Source organism: Leptonychotes weddellii, chromosome 9, assembly GCF_054177405.1.
Source record: "Leptonychotes weddellii isolate Sample4059 chromosome 9, ASM5417740v2, whole genome shotgun sequence".
NCBI lineage: Eukaryota > Metazoa > Chordata > Mammalia > Carnivora > Phocidae > Leptonychotes > Leptonychotes weddellii.
Window position 1 is genome coordinate 4,076,745 of NC_138377.1, and position 18,709 is coordinate 4,095,453.

Below are 18,709 nucleotides of genomic sequence, written 5' to 3' on the forward strand. Positions count from 1 at the left end.
CTTAACCAACTGAGCCACCCAGGCGCCCTCTTTCTTTTTTTAAAGATTTTATTTATTTATTTGACGAGAGAGAGAGGGAGAGCACAAGCAGGGGGAGCGGCAGGCAGAGGGAGAGGGAGAAGCAGGCCTCCCGCCGAGCAGGGAGCCCGATGTGGGGCTCGATCCCGGACCCCGAGATCATCACCCGAGCCGAAGGCAGACACTTAACGATTGAGCCACCCAGGTGCCCCTGGGTAGGATATTTTCATCTTAGTCTGACAAGCACAGATGCCAGTGAGTCAAAAACATTTAGTGATGCAGAGACGAATATGACAGTTCCTGCCCTCAAACAGCTCGCAACTACCCCGAAAATGAAACAACTCATCACACACTTCAGTGAACCTGGAGGGGCTTTCTGAAGAAAACACTGCGTGTGCTTCAGACGAAGAGCTGCAACCGCAGGCGAGCTGAGGACGGGGATGTGGGATTCTCGGTGGGGGAGGCGCACAGCCAGCGTGCTCTGCCAGGAACCGCAGCTCCTGGAGGCTGGCGTGTGCCTGGGGTCACCACTCATCTCTTGGGGTGGTGTGGGGGACAGTGGAAGGTACCCACTACTGTGCTTGCCCCTAGTAGGTGCTGGAACGCCAAGAACGAATTTTCTTGTTGTAATTATAGCCACGGCTCCTTGTTGTTAATACTTCAGGTTCAAATTGAGCTTGGAGTTAAACCAAAAAACCCTATTCTTTCTTCCCCATTTGAATAGCGCTTGCTGGTCTCAGCTTATTTTATCTCCACTAACAAAACCTAAATGCAAGAAAATACCCATTTCTTCTACTTAAGATTCATCTTGCTTATATCCCTTTGGGATTTTTGTTTTAATAAAATCTTGATTGCCACCCAGCCCAGACACTGTCTCTGAGCTCCATCCAGACAACGGTCTTCTCTGCGTCTTCCCTGGATATGAAAACTCTGTACTATCCACAGGCATCAGACACTTCATTTGTCTACATCAGTTATCATTTGAGGGCAGTCAGACAAATGTTTTCTTTTTTAAAACTATTACTGACCGAACGTATGAACTATTTACAAAAAACGTATATATAAAATTCCCTTTACTAACTGAAAACAGACAGTTCCTCCTTGCCCTCAGCAGGCCGCATATAATCTGCGCCTGTGCCCACATGGCCTCAAGAGCTCCCCACCCTCCCGGCTCTGAGGAGCCCCAAAGTGCATGAAGCTGGGGGGAAAGCTGAGGTCAGTTCTGAGGAGGGCTTCATCTCTGACAGGTTGTCTTTATGTGATCAAAACAACCAGCTGATTGGTGGGGGAAATCAGTCAAAATACAGTGTTTGGTTTGTTCTATATGGTACCCCATCACCGGCTGGTGGACTTTTCCCCCTGGGGACCTAACAGGCTGCTCTGAGCAGTAGGAACCACCAGAGTCTCTCTCCCAGAAGAAGGTTCTCTTGGAACAAAGTCATCCAATCCCATTGTCATCTGGGCTTTTGTACAGGTATTTGTGGGCACAGGAATTTGTAAATATTGAAGCCTGTCATTTCCCTCCTAGAGGCAGGTGAGACATTCACGAAGCTTTGAAGAACCCTTTTGTCAGGAGCTTAGAGGAGAAAGACTGTGTGACTCTGGGCTTTGGTTTCCCCAACCGTTCAAGGCTAATCTGACCGCGGGGGTCCATCAGAGAGCAGTGAGTACTTTTTCTTTTTAAGATTTTATTTATTTATTTGAGAGATAGCAAGAGAGAGCAGAGCAGGGGGAGGGGCAGAGAGAGAAGCAGGCTCCCCGCTGAGCACGGAGCCTGAGGGGCTTGATCCTGGGACCCCAGGATCATGACCTGAGCTGAAGGCAGATGCTTCACCGACTGAGCCACCCAGGCGCCCCAGTACTTTCTGAGCCCAGGCCCAAGCAAGGTCTTGTCACTGGTTCAGCATTTAACCCCTTTAGACCACACATCAGAGACTGCTACTGAAGATCTGTTGATATCCCTCACTTAAAAAGAAAATGAGCAAGGGCGCCTGGGTGGCTCAGTTGGTTAAGCGACTGCCTTCGGCTCAGGTCATGATCCTGGAGTCCCGGGATCGAGTCCCGCATCGGGCTCCCTGCTCAGCGGGGGGTCTGCTTCTCCCTCTGACCCTTCCCCTCTCATGCTCTCTGTCTCTCATTCTCTCTCTCACAAAAAAAAAAAAAAAAAAAAAAAATCTAAAAAAAAAAAAAAAAGAAAGAAAATGAGCAAGCCGCACCCCGAACTTTCTGTATGCAACCAGGGATCTTCCTCGAGCTGACATAAAAAAACCACTCATGTGTTTGGAGAGAAAACTAGCTTGTGGCACAGCCTGCCCTGCAGGCGGCCGAAAGTCCGCCTTACGCTCTTGCCCTATCAGTGCTTCTGGAAAAGTGCAGGATCTCTGCCCCCCCAGCTGTGGGACCTGACCGACATGACTGGGAAGGAGTTTCTGAACTTCTCCCAGGCTCACACCCTCCATCCCAGCCACGTGCTCTCCGGGGCAGTCAACTGGGAACCTCCTTCCACCCTCCAAGTATCTTTCAAGGCTTCTTCAACAAACACTTAAAGGACAGTGTGTAAATTCAAGTAAGGACAAAGGATGTAAAGCCAAAAAGGGAACAGAGAGGAACAGGGCTAACCACGGATGCTTGCTGGAGAACTAGGTCTGGGGATGGGCTGGGAACAGTACAGCACTGAGACCCCTCTGGCCAGAGGCGGCTCCCGCAGCACTGTGCTGTCCCTGCGGCTTATCACAGCACTTTACAGTTGGTCCTGCTCCTCAGTATCTGCGTCTGCATCCCCTTCCCCACTAGACTGCGAGCTCCTCGAAGCGGGACCTTGCTGTTTTCCCCTTTGTAACCCCAGTCCCTTATATGTTGTACACACTAATAACTGTTTGTTGAATACACGACTCTGAGTAAATGCGTTTATGACTGTGAGCCCGTGGGAACATTCCATTTACAATCCTACTCCATTTATTCTCCGAGAGCAAGTAGCTGCCAAGTAAAAGCATCTGTTACAGATTACCAACACTGTTCTCTGTCTCACAACGCCTGGGACTGGAGAGTTGGGAAGCTGCAACTCTGAGGTGGGCCTGCAGGAGCCCCTCAGCCTCACCCACCTGCCTGCCCAGGCCTGGGGAGACGGAAGGCTGCTCTGGGTAAGGGCGGGCTGCCCTCTCCAACCCCTCTGGCCAAGGAGCCACATGCCCTGTCCTCAGATGTACCTCCCAGTCCCCCAGCTCTGGCAAAGCCCTCTGCTCAGCCCAGTGCCCTGACATAGTCGCCCCCTGCAGACAGAACAGCTCATCACACTGTCCGACTCTGTCTCCCTGGCAGGACTGGGGACCGGGTTCGCCTGGGACTGAGCAGTTTCCTGGGAGGCAGGTTATTTGGTATGAAAACCTGGACAGTCCCAGGTAGACCAGGGTGAGCAGTCACCCTCCTGGGAGTGCCTTCTTTATCTTTCACTCAATAGCCAACACAGGGTTAAGCACCTGATAAACACCCATGAACGTGAGTTTGATGTCAGTCGGTGTGAGTGGGTGCCCGCTGCCTACCCCTGGCTGCTCCCTTTGGCTCTCCCTTCTCTTCCATCAGGCTCCTGTCTGCCTGCTTCCCCCATCTCCTTGCCACTTGCTCATGCTCCAGGCCCCTTTGGAACCTGGCTTCTGTCCCTGATGTACACGTAAACAGCTCTGCACAAAGTTGCTGGTGCGCGCTTCCCAGTGCAGGCAGCTGCTCTGCAGTTCTCAGACCTCTCACCTCTTACTGAACAAATGCTGCGACAATGTCCATACTTTTGAAAATCTCTCCTGCCTCTGCCTCTGTCTATTCCCCGGCCCTCATTTCTCTCTGGTGGCTCCTTGAAGGCTTCTCCGTTCGAGGTTTTCTACTCGCCACTTACAGGAGGGGTGTGAAAGTGGGCCACAGAAAGGCTTAACGAGTCTAAGAATTTCCTGAAATTATTTGCAAAAATGAGTGTGCAAACTTTCTGAAGGAGGCTTTTACTGTGTTCTCAAGGGGACTTTGCTCCAAAACAGATTGTAAAACCACTTTAAATCTTGGTGCTCCCCAATGCGAACCATTTGGAATTTCTTCTCTTCTCACTTTGTGCCCATGGTTCTCAAAACTGTGTGCAGCATAAGAATCAGGTAAGGTGTTTATTAAAATGCAAAATTCTCAGACCCCTCTTCAGGAGATCCTTCGCATGTACAAACACTTGGAGCAGCACCTGGAGCCCCACAGCACCGAAGACTAGGATCCAGTCCCTGCTCTTGGCAGGCACGTGGCCCTTCACATTCTGCGCCTTGCCTACCTTGTTCGTGAACCACTCTCCCTCTTCTCTATGCCCCTCTGCTCTAGTTCTTGCTATTCCCTCGGCCTGGGATGCTTTTTCCAGCCTAGTCTACCAATAATTCCTACTCATCCTACAGACTTGAGATACATATTACTTCCGCTAGAAAGCTCTCCTGGAAGCCCCAGGCTGAGTTAGATGGTCCTTCTCTGAACCCAATTGGCATATCCTGTGCCTTGGCACAGAACAGCTCTCACGGCAGGGGACTCCCAACAGCCTTCTACCTCGGGTCCCTCTGCTGGCCATAAGTGCCACCAACACAAGGACCACTTCCTCAAGGCTTCCCTGTGGGGTGGTCAAAGGGTTAGGCCACAATTCCTGTCCCACCTGTTTGTCTTTGGCATCTCGAGACAATAGGGCAAATTCTTTGTGCTCTCTGGGCACTGGGCTGCCCACACTGTGCCTGGCACCAACTGTGAGGAAGGGCAGTCTGTCCGCACAGCCCAACTGGCAGCCTGGTGGTAAAGCCTGGGCTGACCACAAAAGCATCCTCCTGACGCTGGGCCAGTTAAAATGTCTTGCCAGTATTACTCAAGAAGTTGAAGAAGAAAGGAGTTCCCTCCGCCTAAGGTGCCTCCTCCCTCCTGCGTCCACAGGTCTGCGTCTCACCTTCCCTTAAAGCTCAGGCCAAGTGCTACTGCCTTCAGCAAACATCTGGTTCATCCCCGTTCACTTGGTAACTACTAGGGGAAAGGCACGCCGCGAGCCTCTGGGGATGAACAGGAGAGCTCCCCGCCCTGAAGGATATTACAGTCTAGCAGGAAACATGAACAGTTATGAAATGGGCACATGCCAGTGCCACCACAGGGAAATCATGGGGTTCTACGGGAGGAATTCTCTTCTATAAAATGGAGCCAAGAAAACGTAGCTGTTTTTCTCTATGCAGGTGCCCGGTACCCCAGTACAGTCCATGTGCTCAACAAGTGTGTGTCTGCCCCTTGCCGCCCTCGTTGGCCCTGTGTCCTCCGATCACTTTCAAGCCTTGTGATAGCTATTTCTGGCTTATCTTCCTCCCAAGAAGGGGAGCTGCTGGAGGGCAGGCCCCAGTGTGAGCCATCAGCTACCCCCCATGCCCTCCCTGATGTAGTCCGGGGCCACGGCCCTCATGAGCCCGGGCTCAGCAGGTGCTGAGCGAACTAGGAAATGACGAGGGAACAGGGGAGGCCAGAGAGAAGTGGTCATAAATAAATGTTCCCAAAGCCAAGCACAAACAGAGCCAGACTCTGAGGCGGCTGGTAAAGTCCTGACTTGTTTACTTTCAACATGTAAGCAACAAAAGTGAACTTGAAAAGCGGGCTGAGAATCATCCGGAAGGAAGCCCCTCGGCTGGCACCAGGGCAACTGCCGTGGGGGGTGGGGGCCATGGAAACCTGTCTGGGCACTCTGGTGTGCGAAGCTACCCCCCAGCACCACGGCAAGGTGCAGTGGGGAGGGGACCGTCCTCTCCTTCGCCATCCTCTCTCTCTGAAGCATGAAGCGCCCCTCCTGCCCAACGTGCAGGTCCCTCGCAGTCAAAGCCCGTGTGATGTCATGGGATGCTCAACAACCCTCATGAGCAAGTGATCACATTTGTCCCCATGTTACATGAAGTGACCTGTCCCCAACATGTCTTCCTCCCATCTCTGGAGGCCTCTGTTTCTGGCTTCTATGGCTTCACTCCCTGGGTGCTCCCACTCACCCTTCAACTCCGCCTCCACGAACACACGCTGCACCCCTCGACCCTTGCCTACTGCGCCGGCTCCTCCGGGCCCCTGCCTGCAGAGCGCAGGGCCCCCACCTGCTCCACTCCAGCCCCTCTCTCCAGGGCCATCGGTGGCCTTCCAGTCACCAGAGGTGACAGACTTGCCCTCGTTCTCGTCCTCTTAGCCCCTTTCTACAACTTTCTGTTGGCTCTCTGACAGTCTAGTAGCTTGGTTCATTGCTACACTGCCTCTTTCCTGACCAGTCTTTCCCAGTGAGCAGGGGCAGAAAGTCAGGAAAAGTCTGGGTGGTTGGTGCGAGCCAGGGACCAGAGGTGTATCAAAAACACAGGCCAGGGGCATCCAATCAACACTGTCCATCATGGAGACGGTGTGGGAAGTGAAGGGAGCCCTGCATCAAAGTCCGAGCTCTGCCCAGACTTGGCCTGTCATTAGCCACTTGGCTTCAGGGGAGTACATGCAAGGCTCTGTAAAATGAGGGACGTGCTCTTTCTTGACTAGGTTTTAAGTTTCTTGGAGCTTGGATACATCTGAGAAGATAAACAGGAGTGTAGTTTACTAACATGGTTAGCTCCCGAACTACCACATTGAGTGAGGAAATGTTGGCTCTGGTAATGGCAGATCTGCATGAGTGGAGACTTGGGTGGAATCAGTATGAAGTGCCTCTGTCCCCACACGCAGAGCCGTCATGACCTCTTATTCTGTCAGTCTCTACAGAGAAAACCAAGGTCTCCAGCAGGTTCTTCACTGTGGCCTGGAGAATCATCTCGGGTTTCCAGGTGGGACTTGGACCATTGGGTTCTGTCTTGTGGAGTGTTCAGAGCTTGGGCTCATCCCCTGGAGGGGCAGGTGCAGAGCCCGCAGGACAAGCCTTGATGCCAGGGTAGCTCAAATGCCAGGCCCTGCTCTGCCGGGACTCTCCTCCAGCCTGTCCTCTGTGTCACCTCCTGGGAGAGTGATCCCTTCCCACTGAGAAGAGGCTGCTTCACTTTTCCTTATACCACTTATCACTGTATTGAAGGTCTTTTGGTTTTCTCTCTCCCCCATGAGGACAGTTCTTTTTCTGGTTTGTTTTAAAAACATCGTTCAGGGGCACCTGGGTTGCTCAGTCATTAAGCGTCTGCCTTTGGCTCAGGTCATGATCCCAGGGTCCTGGGATCGAGCCCCGCATCGGGCTCCCTGCTCCGCGGGAAGCCTGCTTCTCCCTCTCCCACTCCCCCTGCTTGTGTTCCCTCTCTCGCTGTGTCTTTCTGTCAAATAAATAAATAAATAAACCTTAAAAAAAGGTAAAAACATTGTTCATCTCTGTAGCCCTAGTACCTGTGACTAGTGATTGCTCAATAAATACCTTTGGATAAATTTGCCTACACTACGATGTCCCAATTCAGTGATTGAGGAACAGAGGGACTTGGAATCACAGCTTTGTCAGAGCTGAGAAATAATCACAAGTACTTTATTTAGATGGAGGAAACAGGCCTGGAGAAGGGGAGTATGTTTCCCAGCATCCTGTGGTGTTATGTGGAAGGGCCGTGTCTAGACCACAGATCTTCCTTTCTGCCATACAATGGGGTTTTTCTGCTTTACTTATAGTAAAGCATTTTTACCACATGTGACTTATCTCTTTTACGTTTTTTTTTTTCCGAACCATTTGAAAGTTGCAGATATCGTGATACTTCAATCCTAAGGTTTTTAGCACACATTTCTTTAAAATAAGGACATTCTAATGTGTAACTCAAATACCATTATTACATCTAAGAAAATACTTTACTAATAGCTAATACAGAGCCTATATAAAGTTATCCAATTTCCCCCAAATGTTTTGATTTTTATGGGTCCAGGATCTACTCATGCATTACATTTGGATGGGCTGTCTGCATACTCTTTTTTTTTAAAAAAATTTTTATTGTTATGTTAATCACCATACATTACATCCTTAGTTTTTCTGCATACTCTTTCTTAAGCTAGAATGTTAGGCCACTTTTTTTCATCGATGTTGACTTTTTTGTGGGCAGAGTTCAGGCCAATTGCCTTGTAGGCTGTCCACATTCTGGGCTGTTTCCTCACGGCTAGATTCAGAGTGAACGGCCAGAACCCAACATAGGTGATGGTGGGTACTTACTGGATCCCAGCCCAGCAGGAGGCACATACTGGGATTCCAAAGGCAAAGTGGATTAAGGGAATGACCGCCAGATCTCTCCAGTGTAAGGTACATTCCCCCTTGGGAGTTAGTTAACCATTCATAGGGTGACTTTTTCCCCCTTTAGGGGCAACAGGCTCAAAACATGTTTAATGTTATCTTCTCAGCTTAAAACATGTATTCTGAAATATTTCATACCTGTGAGAGGTGGGTTCCCACAGTGCCACCACACAGTTTCGGAATGTGGTGTCCCCTCAAGTGGACCCCTGCACCTTCTCCCCAGACCTGAGGGCCCCTCCTGTGCCGCAGGAGCCGCCGTCTTGGATGGGGTGCTTACCAATTCTATGCTTGCCGCGCGCGTACACGCACATAATGGACGGTTCGACAGAGATGCTTCTTGACACTTTTGTTTCAGGACCCCTTTACGCCCATAAAAACTACTGAGGATGCCAAAAAGCTTCTGTTTATGTAGTTAAGTCTATCTGTATTTACCACAGTTGAAATTAAAACTGAGAATTTTTTAAAACACAGGAACGCACAAGCACACATTTCATTACCTGTCACAGTGACAATGTCAACACAATGTCATGTGGCCTCTGGAAAATTCCACTGTGCGCTTGTGGGATAAGAGTGACAAAGGCAGACAATGTCTTAGTGTTGTTATAGATATAGTTTTGACTCACAGACCCCTACAAGGGCGGTTCTCCTGACCATATTTGAGAACGGCTCAACTACAGCAACGAAAACAGCGGGTGAGGTCCGCGTATTTTCACACGCAGAAACTCAAATGCTGACTGTTTGAACCCCATTTTTGTAAGCGTCAGAATGAAAGGAAAGCTTGGGGTGAATGAAGACTAAATTCAGTGTGAGCCCAGACATCTTTTCTTCCATCCAAATTGGTTGGGAGGATCAGACTGCTACGTCACCTGTAATCAAGATGTTTGCCTTTTCCCTGTTACAATGCCACCAGCCCAGATGCTTGGACAGCTGCTCTCCACTTCTCTGTGGAGTCTAGTGGAATCTGGATAAAACACTCCAACCAACTGTTGAGAGAGTCTGATATTCTTAGACAGAAGCTCACGCCTCCTTCCCACACTTTCTTTCAAGGCCACCAACACAGCCCTTTCCGTGCGGAGCCATCTGATTGTCCATGTGGACACTGGCACTACTCAAACCTCAAAAACATTTATAAGTTCCGATACGTGCCTGTGTCCTCACAGTCTATGATTCTGCTCACGTGTGGAAATGGAATGGGTTTCAACACAGCCTTGGGACAGCTATAGAGATCTGGCTGGACCAAGGACTGGGGCAGTATGCTTATCTCCAAGGGTAAATTAATAGCCAAGGAATGAGACCTGGTCGAGCCCCAGCTAATATCCCTTCATCAGCATGGCAATCGGCTCAGTTCACTACACATCTAAGTAAGTGCAGGGACAGGCAGAAAGGAGTGATACCATGTCCTGTGGCAGGCTGGGTGTGCAGATGATGAATGACTGACAGAGACAGGCACAGGGTGCCACAGGAGGACAGAGGAGGTCTCCCTGTCTCTCGTGGTATGAACAGTGTGAAATCAGAGACTACAGAGGATAACAGAAATTAGGAGGCCCTGATCCTAACCTTGACTCTGCAATTTGGGGCAAGTTCCTTCAAGAGGATACAGCTAAGCTTAGCTTTTGAGAACACAAGAGATCTGGTTTCAAATCCAACTCTGTCAAGTGATACCACCATGACCTGGAATGAGTGACCTCTTTGCTGACCCCTGTTCTTACCTGCAAGCTGGGACTAATGGTACCACACCTCAGAGGATGAGGATTAAATACAGTGTACATCACATGATCGGAAAAATGCTTGGCACGGAACACTCTAGAAAGGGTAGCTGTTGTTCTTTTTCCGCCTTTATGGGTTCAGCTACCAAAGTAAAACCACTGGATGAGATCGGTTGTCAGCCATCTTCGGCCCAGGACACCCGAGGAACACAACACACTCTCATGAGAACGGCCTAGAATCACTGTGGTAATGTGCCTTAATTGGAGGCACATCTGATTCTTTGGAACGAGAGAAGTCAGAGAAGTTTCAAAAAGCTCTCCAAATGATCTGGCTACATGTCCCTGGGAGCAGCTACTGAACAACGTGATCTGCAAGGGCTTGTCTGACTATAAGCTTCTGGGGCTCTCTGACTCGCCTGTGAGGATAAGACGTCCAAGGAAACGCCAACTCCTCTTAGAGGGGGTCTTCCAAACCCTGCTGCAGAGGCGAAGGTGTGGGCTGGACCCAGGCTGTGTGAGGCTTCTCACACCTCCACAAATTCAACATCTGCAGGGCAGTGGGGCAAGCAGCAGTTAGTGTGCACAAGCAGCCCACCAACTACTGACTGTACGGGGAGCCTTGGCACCTTCACTACCTGACAGCAAGCAAAACGTCTGCTTTTCTGGCCTCTTCTCTACCACGCCACACTGGGAAGCACCACTGAGTAGGAGCTTTGGTAGCCCGGGCATCTCCAGAATCATACATCAGAAGTAGTTAATGAAATCCAGCAATTCGATAAATGTATATTGTTTTTGCATCAGTGAGCAAAACTGACAAAAGCCTCTCCCCTCTTGGAACTTAGATTCTACAGGCGTGGAGAGATGGATAAATAATAAAATAATAAGTAAGGGGCGCCTGGGTGGCTCAGATGGTTAAGTGTTTGCCTTTGGCTCAGGTCAGGTCCAGAGATCGAGCCCCATGTCTGGCTCCCAGCTCAGTGGGGAGTCTGCTTTCTCCTTCTCCCTCTGCCTCTCCCGCTGCTTGTGTTCTCTCTGTCTCTCAAATGAATAAATAAAATCTTAAAAAAAAAAAAACTTCACAATGTAGGTTTAAAAAAAATAAATAAATAAGTTATGTAGTATGTTGGAAGGTGATAAGCCTTTAGAAAAAACAAAACACCAACCAAGCACAATAAGGACAAGAGGGAGACAAGGGAAGGGACTGAAATTAGCTGGCTCCACCGGAAAGGGGCAGACACTCTCTCCCGGAGCCTTTCCTACCGCACTCTGGGATCAGGTGGTTCCCACTCAGTGCAGACTTGTTCGACTGACATTTACTGGGAGCCTGTCTTGCACAGGCTCAAAAACCCTACGGACCCCCCAGCTGGCACTCCAGCTGCTTACATCAAGCCCCCCACCCCCACTGTGGCAAAAGAAACCAAAGGCCACCTGAGTCCGGTTTGATTCACTTTCCTTCATACCCACAGGTGACCCACAGGTGACCCAGCAGGATGTCCTGGAGGCCGTGCCTCCAAAGCACATCCCGAATCCGGCTACCGCTCCCCACCTACACTGACCGCCCCAGTCCCAGCCCCAGCCCCAGCCCCAGCTGCCCCCTCCTACCTGGACGACCGCAAGAGCGCCCGGAGGTCTTCCTGCCTCCACTCTTGCCACAACACAGAGCATTAGCCACCCAGTGGCCAGGATGAGTTTCCTAAATCTCCATCGATGCCTTTCCTTGTGCTAACCACCCTCCAAAGGCTTCCTGAGACACAACGAATAAAACCTAACCTCCTCACCAGGCTTGTCGGCTGTGTGAGAAGGCCTGTCCACTTCTCGGCCCGTATCACCCTTCCCTCTCCCTTGGTTCATATAGCTTCAGCCTCCCTGTTCCTTGACCCCTGACCCCACCAAACTGTTCCCCTGTCAGGGCCTTTACACTTGCTGTCTCTCCCCACGTGCCCCCACCTCATGTTCCATGTTCAGATTTTTGCATGGCAGCCTCGTGACCTCATGGCTAAGGTGTCTGAATAAATGTCCCTCACCTGGTGCGTAGTCATTTGCAACCAGCCTCTGGTACTGTTTGGTCTCTCTCTTATCTTTGACTTATGGTTTCTTGACTCTCCTCCCTACCCTGCCTCCGGTACAGTTTCAGGACAAGACGGCCTCTCTCATTCCCCTGTTTCCCTGGGACCCAGAGCAGCCCCTGGCTGATGCTGACTGGGATGTTTGTTTGGTTCCTTTCTAAAGATCATGCGCTATCCTTCAGAGTTCACCCGAGGTCCCACTTTCTCCTCAGAGTCGTTCCTGGCAGCCCCAACTTCTCAGCTCCTGTTGCCCTTCCCGTCTACACTCATCACTGTGTGTGCCACGTGGCGCTGGGGACTCGTGGCTCTCTACTCCTGAGTGCTGTCTCCCCGACCCTGCGTGTCTCTACATCTCTGAGCAGAGACCGGCTCTCAGGCAGTGCGGAAGGGCAAAGAACTAAGCCTCTGGAGGCAGGGCCAGGAGCTCAAGGCTACGTTTCCTGGCAAGGTGCTCCTTTTTTGCCTTGGTTTCTTCCTCTGTGCAATGGAAGCAATAAAAACAAGACTTACTGCCCATGGGATTGCTGGCAGAATGAAAGGCAACGCTGCCAACGAGAGCAGGCTGGACATGGCCATGTGCTCGGCGCACTCTCGCTCCCAGCCCAGGGCTAAGCACGCGGGGAAATGCTTCTTGGCTTATGGGTGGCCAGAGCGGGGGCTGGAAGACAAGTTTTCATGGTTCGAAGGCCCTGTGGATCCCCACCACAGGCACGATGGTGACTCTGAACCTAGATGTTATATTCCCGTTAGGTCAGCAGGAGGAGAACCAAAGAGCTTGCAGGTTTTCTAGCTGCTGTGCTTGTTGCTACTGATGGTGCCCCAGCAGCCCTGCGTGGGGAGGCTTGGGCCACTACTTCATCCACCAGACCAGTCCTGCCTGGACTCTGGGCCTCCATTTCCTGATCTGTATACTGCAGAACTGGGCTCGCGAGGACGTTTTCAGACTTCAAAACCAACACTGCCAACAATACACATTTTTTTCCCTCAAAGAAATACCGAATAATACTTAAACAAGATAAAAGACAGTTAATTTGGTTGAAGTGGAGGGTAAGAGGCCTAAAGCACCACTAACCTGGATGATTGACTATGGATCGTCTCTAGGGTCTTTCAAGATGGAAAACTCTCAAGACTCTTACTATTTTAAAAGACCTTTAGGGCGCCTGGGTGGCTCAGTTGGTTAAGCGACTGCCTTCGGCTCAGGTCATGATCCTGGAGTCCCTGGATCGAGTCCCGCATCGGGCTCCCTGCTTGGCAGGGAGTCTGCTTCTCCCTCTGACCGTCCCCCCTCTCATGTGCTCTCTCTCTCAAATAAATAAATAAAATCTTAAAAAAAAAAAAAGACCTTTAAAAAAACTGTTTTGCTTCCTCCCCATTTACTTCAGATTCATTTTTCTGCAGCAGCTGTTGACAGGATAGAGCAAACTGCCTGGGCTTTTCACACTGTAATTCACAGCTGAAAACGACTCTGGTCCTTACCCACTCTGGAAGTTCACATGCCTTTGAAATTAAAGTACTCTGTTCTCCACAGCTCCACCTATAAGTCCTTTAAAGTTATAGGAAAATTACTAAAATGATAGAAACCCGGTTGCAAAGGAGCAGGAATAAAGCCAACCATAAAGAGACAGCGGGTTTCCCTGGCCCTGGCAACTCTGGGCCTAGAGGAAAGGGTTCCAAGAGCCCGGCCAAGGCTGCTGCGCCCCCTGACCAAATACCCGCTTCTGCTGAGCAGAAGGAGTATCGGCCAAGAGCTACTTACTGTAGGGCCAGTTTTATTAGCTCACTGCCAAATGCTTCCAGAGCGCCTGTGTGGAGCCCTGGAAAAAACGCAGGGTGCGGCTGTCCTGCCTCTCCCAGCTGTGCGACCCTGGGCCAGTGCCACTGCTTTCCAGAGGCTAGGCTTCTTCCTCCTCAAAGCCGGAGGGATAGCACCTTCCTGATCCACCCAACGCAGTTGAAAGAACCAGGTAAGAAAACTGGTGAAACAGCACTTTGGAAACTGTAAAGTACTTTGTAAGGTGAGGGATTATCATTTCACGCTGAGACACAAAGTTGTAATGAGTTAATCAAGCAAACATCAAAAATCCCAGAGGATAAAACTGTCTTATCACCTACAATCTTTCATGGGGTCGCAGGGTGGGGACAATCACATCCAAAGTGCCACCCCATCTTTAGAGAGTGCACTCACAATTAGACGTGCACAATGTGGACTGGCTGCCGCCTACACACGGACCAAGCAGGAGTCCGAGGGGCCGATGGCCTGAGTCAGTCACCAACCTCTCAAGCAGGTCAGGACTCTGCTAGTCAGTTCATGAAGTTTCTATTAAAAAAGGAACCTCAGTGCTTCCCTCTTTGCCCAGTATTTAGAGAAAACAACCTGGATGTTTTCAGGCCATTCTGGAGAGAAGAGCCAAAGACCTCAGAGCCAACCCACAACGCCCTTAGATGGTTCAGACCCCCTCTACAATCTGAGGCAGATGTCTGACTTCTGAGTAGGGCTTTCAACACAGAAACCATTAAAGATCACAGACATCAGGAGACATGGGCCCGAGTAATGACAGACCAGCAGATGGAGAGGGGGTGGGCTCTGTGACTAACTTGCTGTGTGACCCTGGGTAGGTAAGTCCCCAGCCCTCTGGTCCTTGATCTCCCCATTAGTGTAACAAGGGGATCTGGGATGATTTCTATGGTCCCTTCAGCTCTACACCATTATGAGTCTAGGTTTCCCCTTGACAGTCCTCTGTCCCCTTTTTGGTCCCCATACTCACCCTGTGGCCATGGCTGAAAGGCTTTAGCACAGGGAAATCTGAGGAGGTGAGTCCTGTGCTCCCACAGGCTATGCCGATCAGAGGACCACAGACCCTCGGAGGGCAGCAACTTGATGTTTAGACTCTACTTAAAACCAAACAGGAAAAGGAAGCTGAACCAGAGACAAAGGGGAAATGAACCCCAGTTACAAACTGAAAGCTAGGGAGCAGAGAGAGGAACGAGAGGCTCAGCGCACAGAGCCCACTGGCGTGGGCGGTGTAACCACTCCACCACCCGGAACCCCCAGGCCCCGGCCTCAAGCCCCGAAGCACTTCCTGTGAGGGTGCAGCAGCAGGCTGGGGGTGGGACCTGCGGGGCTGCGGGCTCCCCCACCTGCTCACTGTCTCCCCGCTCAGCCACAGCCCCCGGACACACCTAGGCCTCGCTTTCCCCACCTGCCGCAGAAAGCGGGGGTCAGTGTGGACGGCGTCCTCAAGGCTTTATGAAGAGCCTCCGAGAACTCAGAAGTACCCTCACCGATCCTCCGGAGCAAGAAGGCTACAAGATGATGTTCTGATACCTGCTGAAGGTTTAACAGTGACTTTGGTATCAAGTTTTGCCCCTCCGTCGAGGAGACACTTCTAACCCTGACAGCTCCGTCAGCAGCTGAGGGCCTGCCAGGGAAATGCGTGAGGAATACTGGAAAACTGACTCTGTCACCTGTTCACTGAGTGACCTGGGGCTTCGGTCTCCTGAGCCATGGGGCTCACAGCCTGACCCTGCCCGCCTCCACCGGGCTGTCGTGGAGATGAGGCTCATTCCCAATCCTTCTTTCAGGCCTTGTGCCAGAACCAAGAGACAGAACGCTGAAGAGGACGGCCATCTTTAAAGTCCTTGAAGGGCTTTCGGAGTCTAGAAAGGAAGACGCTGGAATGCTAATGAACACATGTATTAAAATGCTATGATCGATACAGTGAAAAACAGCTGCCCAGAGGACTGTCTGAAAGGAAGAGCAGTTCTCACTGGACAGCTGAAAGCACTCTGAATGTTGAACACGTCTTTTAAGAGGCTTGCAAAGATACGCCTTTACCTTTGAGCACTGCTTTAGGAGCAAACCATGAATTTTGACATAACTGTGCTTTTCCTTTACTTCAAAATATTTTCTATTTTTCCATATGATTTCTTTTATCTATGGATTATTTAGAAGCATTTTAATTTCTAACTCTTTGGTGTTTTTTAATTTTTTTTTAAGATTTTATTTATTTTGATAGAGAGAGAGAGAGACAGCGAGAGAGGGAACACAAGCAGGAGGAGTGGGAGAGGGAGGAGCAGGCTTCCTGTGGAGCAGAAAGCCCTATGTGGGGCTTGATCCCAGGACCCTGGGATCATGACCTGAGCCGAAGGCAGATGCTTAACGACTGAGCCACCCAGACGCCCCTCTTTGGTGTTTTTTAAACATCTGTTATTGTTACTTATTTCTAATTTAATTCTTTTGTGGTCAAAGAACATACTTAGTATAACTTCTTCTTTTGTTTTTCCTGGTAGTCTTTCCATCCTTTAAAATTTATGGAGACTTGTTTAATGGCCCAGCATGTAGTTTATCTTGGTGAATGTACCGTGTGCACAAGGACGTGTGTGCTAAATTTGGGTATGGTGTTCTAAAAATGTCAGTTAGGTCAACTGTTGTTCAGATCTAAGTCCTTACTGGTTTACTGATTCGTTTTGTCCTATTGTTCTATCAACTGCTGAGAGAACAGTTTAAAGTCTCCAACTGGTGATTGTGAATTTGTCTATCACTTTCTTTAATTCTGTCCATTTTTACTTCATGTATTTTGGAGCTCTTGTTCAGTACATATACTTTTATGGCTATTGTATCTTCCTGATGAATTGACCCTGATCAGTATGAAATGTCCCTCTTTATCACTGGTATCACTTTTTTTTTTTTGTAAAGATTTATTTATTTGACAGAGAGACACAGCGAGAGAGGGAACACAAGCAGGGGGAGTGGGAGAGGAAGAAGCAGGCTTCCCGCCAAGCAGGGAGTCCGACGTGGGGCTCGATCCCAGGACCCTGGGATCATGACCTGAGCAGCCGCTTAACAACTGAGCCACCGAGGCGCCCCTAGTATCACTTTTTGTCTTTACACTTGATCTTAGCCAAAAGGCCGAGAAGCAATCATCACTTTTTGTCTTTAAGTTTACTTTACCTGGTATAAATGTAGCCATTTGGGTTTTCCTATTGTCTGATACATCTTTCTCTACCCTGCACTGGTTTTCTGTTGCTTCTGTAACAGATTACTGCACACTTAAAGCTTATAACACAAATTTATTGTCTTTGTTTTGTGAGGTAATAGGTCAGAAGTCTGACACAGATCTCAAGGGTCTGAGCTAAAATCAAGGTGTTGGAAGTGCCAGCTTTCCTTCTGGAGGCTCTAGAGGAGAATAATGTCCTGGCCTTATTGGCTCCGAGAGGCCCCCTACACTCCTTCCTCACGGCCCCTTCGTCCACCTGCAGCCTGAGGTAGAGTGTCACTACAACTTCTCCCACCCTAACATCTCTTCCTGACCACAGCCAGGAAAGGGTCTTCCCTGCTAGCTCTTCTTGTGGTCAGGTCTGGGGTTTGTGGAGGGAGAGGGGCTTTTATTTTTTCCATTCTTATGGAGGTATAACTGAAAAAAATTATATTTATATATATAATTTATATTTGAGGTATATGACTTGATGTTTTGATAGATGTATGCACTGTGAAATAATCACCATGGTCAAGCTAAGTAACATGTCCTGCACTTCACACAGTTACCATTTTTGTTTTTTTCTTTTCTTTTTTAGGTTCTCTGCCTTTAAGGACTCACGTGATTAGAACGGGCCACTGTATAATCAGGATAGTTGCCCCATCTCAAGGTGCATCAAAGGTGTAGCAAAGTCCCTTTTGCTACATAAGATATTCACAGCTTCTGGGGATGAGGGTGGGGTGGTAGCATCGTTCTGCATACTGCCTTCTATTTTCAGTCCCTTGTCCTTTTGTATTTAAAGAGTGTCCCTTACAGACAGTATACGATTGAGTCTTGCATTCTCATCTGGTCTGACAATCTCTATCTTTTAACTGGAGTATTTAGTCCATTTACATGTAATTTATTGATTTCGATGGATATAGGTCTACGATTTTGCTATTTGTTTTCTGTCTGTCTCATCTGTTTTGGTTTCCCTGTTTCTCTTTTCCTGCATTGTTCTGGGTAAATGAAATACTTTTTAGAATTCCACTTTAATTTTTCTTTTGACTTTTAGCTATATCTCTTTACATTATTTTTTAGCAGTCTTTCTAGGGATTGCAATATATATTCTTAACTTCGTACTTAGTATACTTAGAATTACTTAGTGTATACTTAGAATTACTATTGTACCACTTCATGTAAGCGTTAAGTACATAGCAATTGTATAAGTGCACTCCCATCCTTCACAACAGTCATCACATGCATTACATAGTTACAACATTATGTTACAAATTTCTGCTTTAAATGGTCATATACACACATATATACAAATATATATATATATATTTTTAAGATTTTATTTATTTATTTGAGACAGAGAGAATGAGAGACAGAGAGCATGAGAGAGAGGAGGGTCAGAGGGAGAAGCAGACTCCCCGCCGAGCAGGGAGCCCAATGCGGGACTCGATCCCGGGACTCCAGGATCATGACCTGAGCCGAAGGCAGTCGCTTAACCAACTGAGCCACCCAGGCGCCCCAAATATATATATTTTTAATAATAAACAGTCTTCCATATTTACTTTCCTTTCTAGTACTCCTCATCCCTTTTTTTTTTTTTTTTAAAGATTTTATTTATTTATTTGACAGAGAGAGACACAGTGAGAGAGGGAACACAAGCAGGGGGAGTGGGAGAGGGAGAAGCAGGCTTCCCGCTGAGCAGGGAGCCTGATG

General features: G+C 49.1%; 2 protein-coding genes across 6 annotated transcripts in view; both read right to left on the reverse strand.

The window, feature by feature from the left end:
• The window catches only part of LOC145723362 (echinoderm microtubule-associated protein-like 1), a 433,105-nt gene that overhangs the window by 162,883 nt on the left and 251,513 nt on the right, over positions 1-18,709 (reverse strand). The window lies entirely within an intron of this gene.
• The window catches only part of EVL (Enah/Vasp-like), a 143,772-nt gene that overhangs the window by 55,455 nt on the left and 69,608 nt on the right, over positions 1-18,709 (reverse strand). Inside the window, exon 1 of one of the 3 annotated variants that reach the window (XM_081829944.1) lies at positions 14,789-14,967. The exons of the other annotated variants lie outside the window; for them this stretch is intronic. Coding sequence (XP_081686070.1) covers positions 14,789-14,799 — 11 coding nt within the window. The 5' untranslated portion in view covers positions 14,800-14,967. Of the gene's footprint in view, positions 1-14,788; positions 14,968-18,709 lie in introns of those variants that run through there. 3 annotated transcript variants of the gene reach the window in all.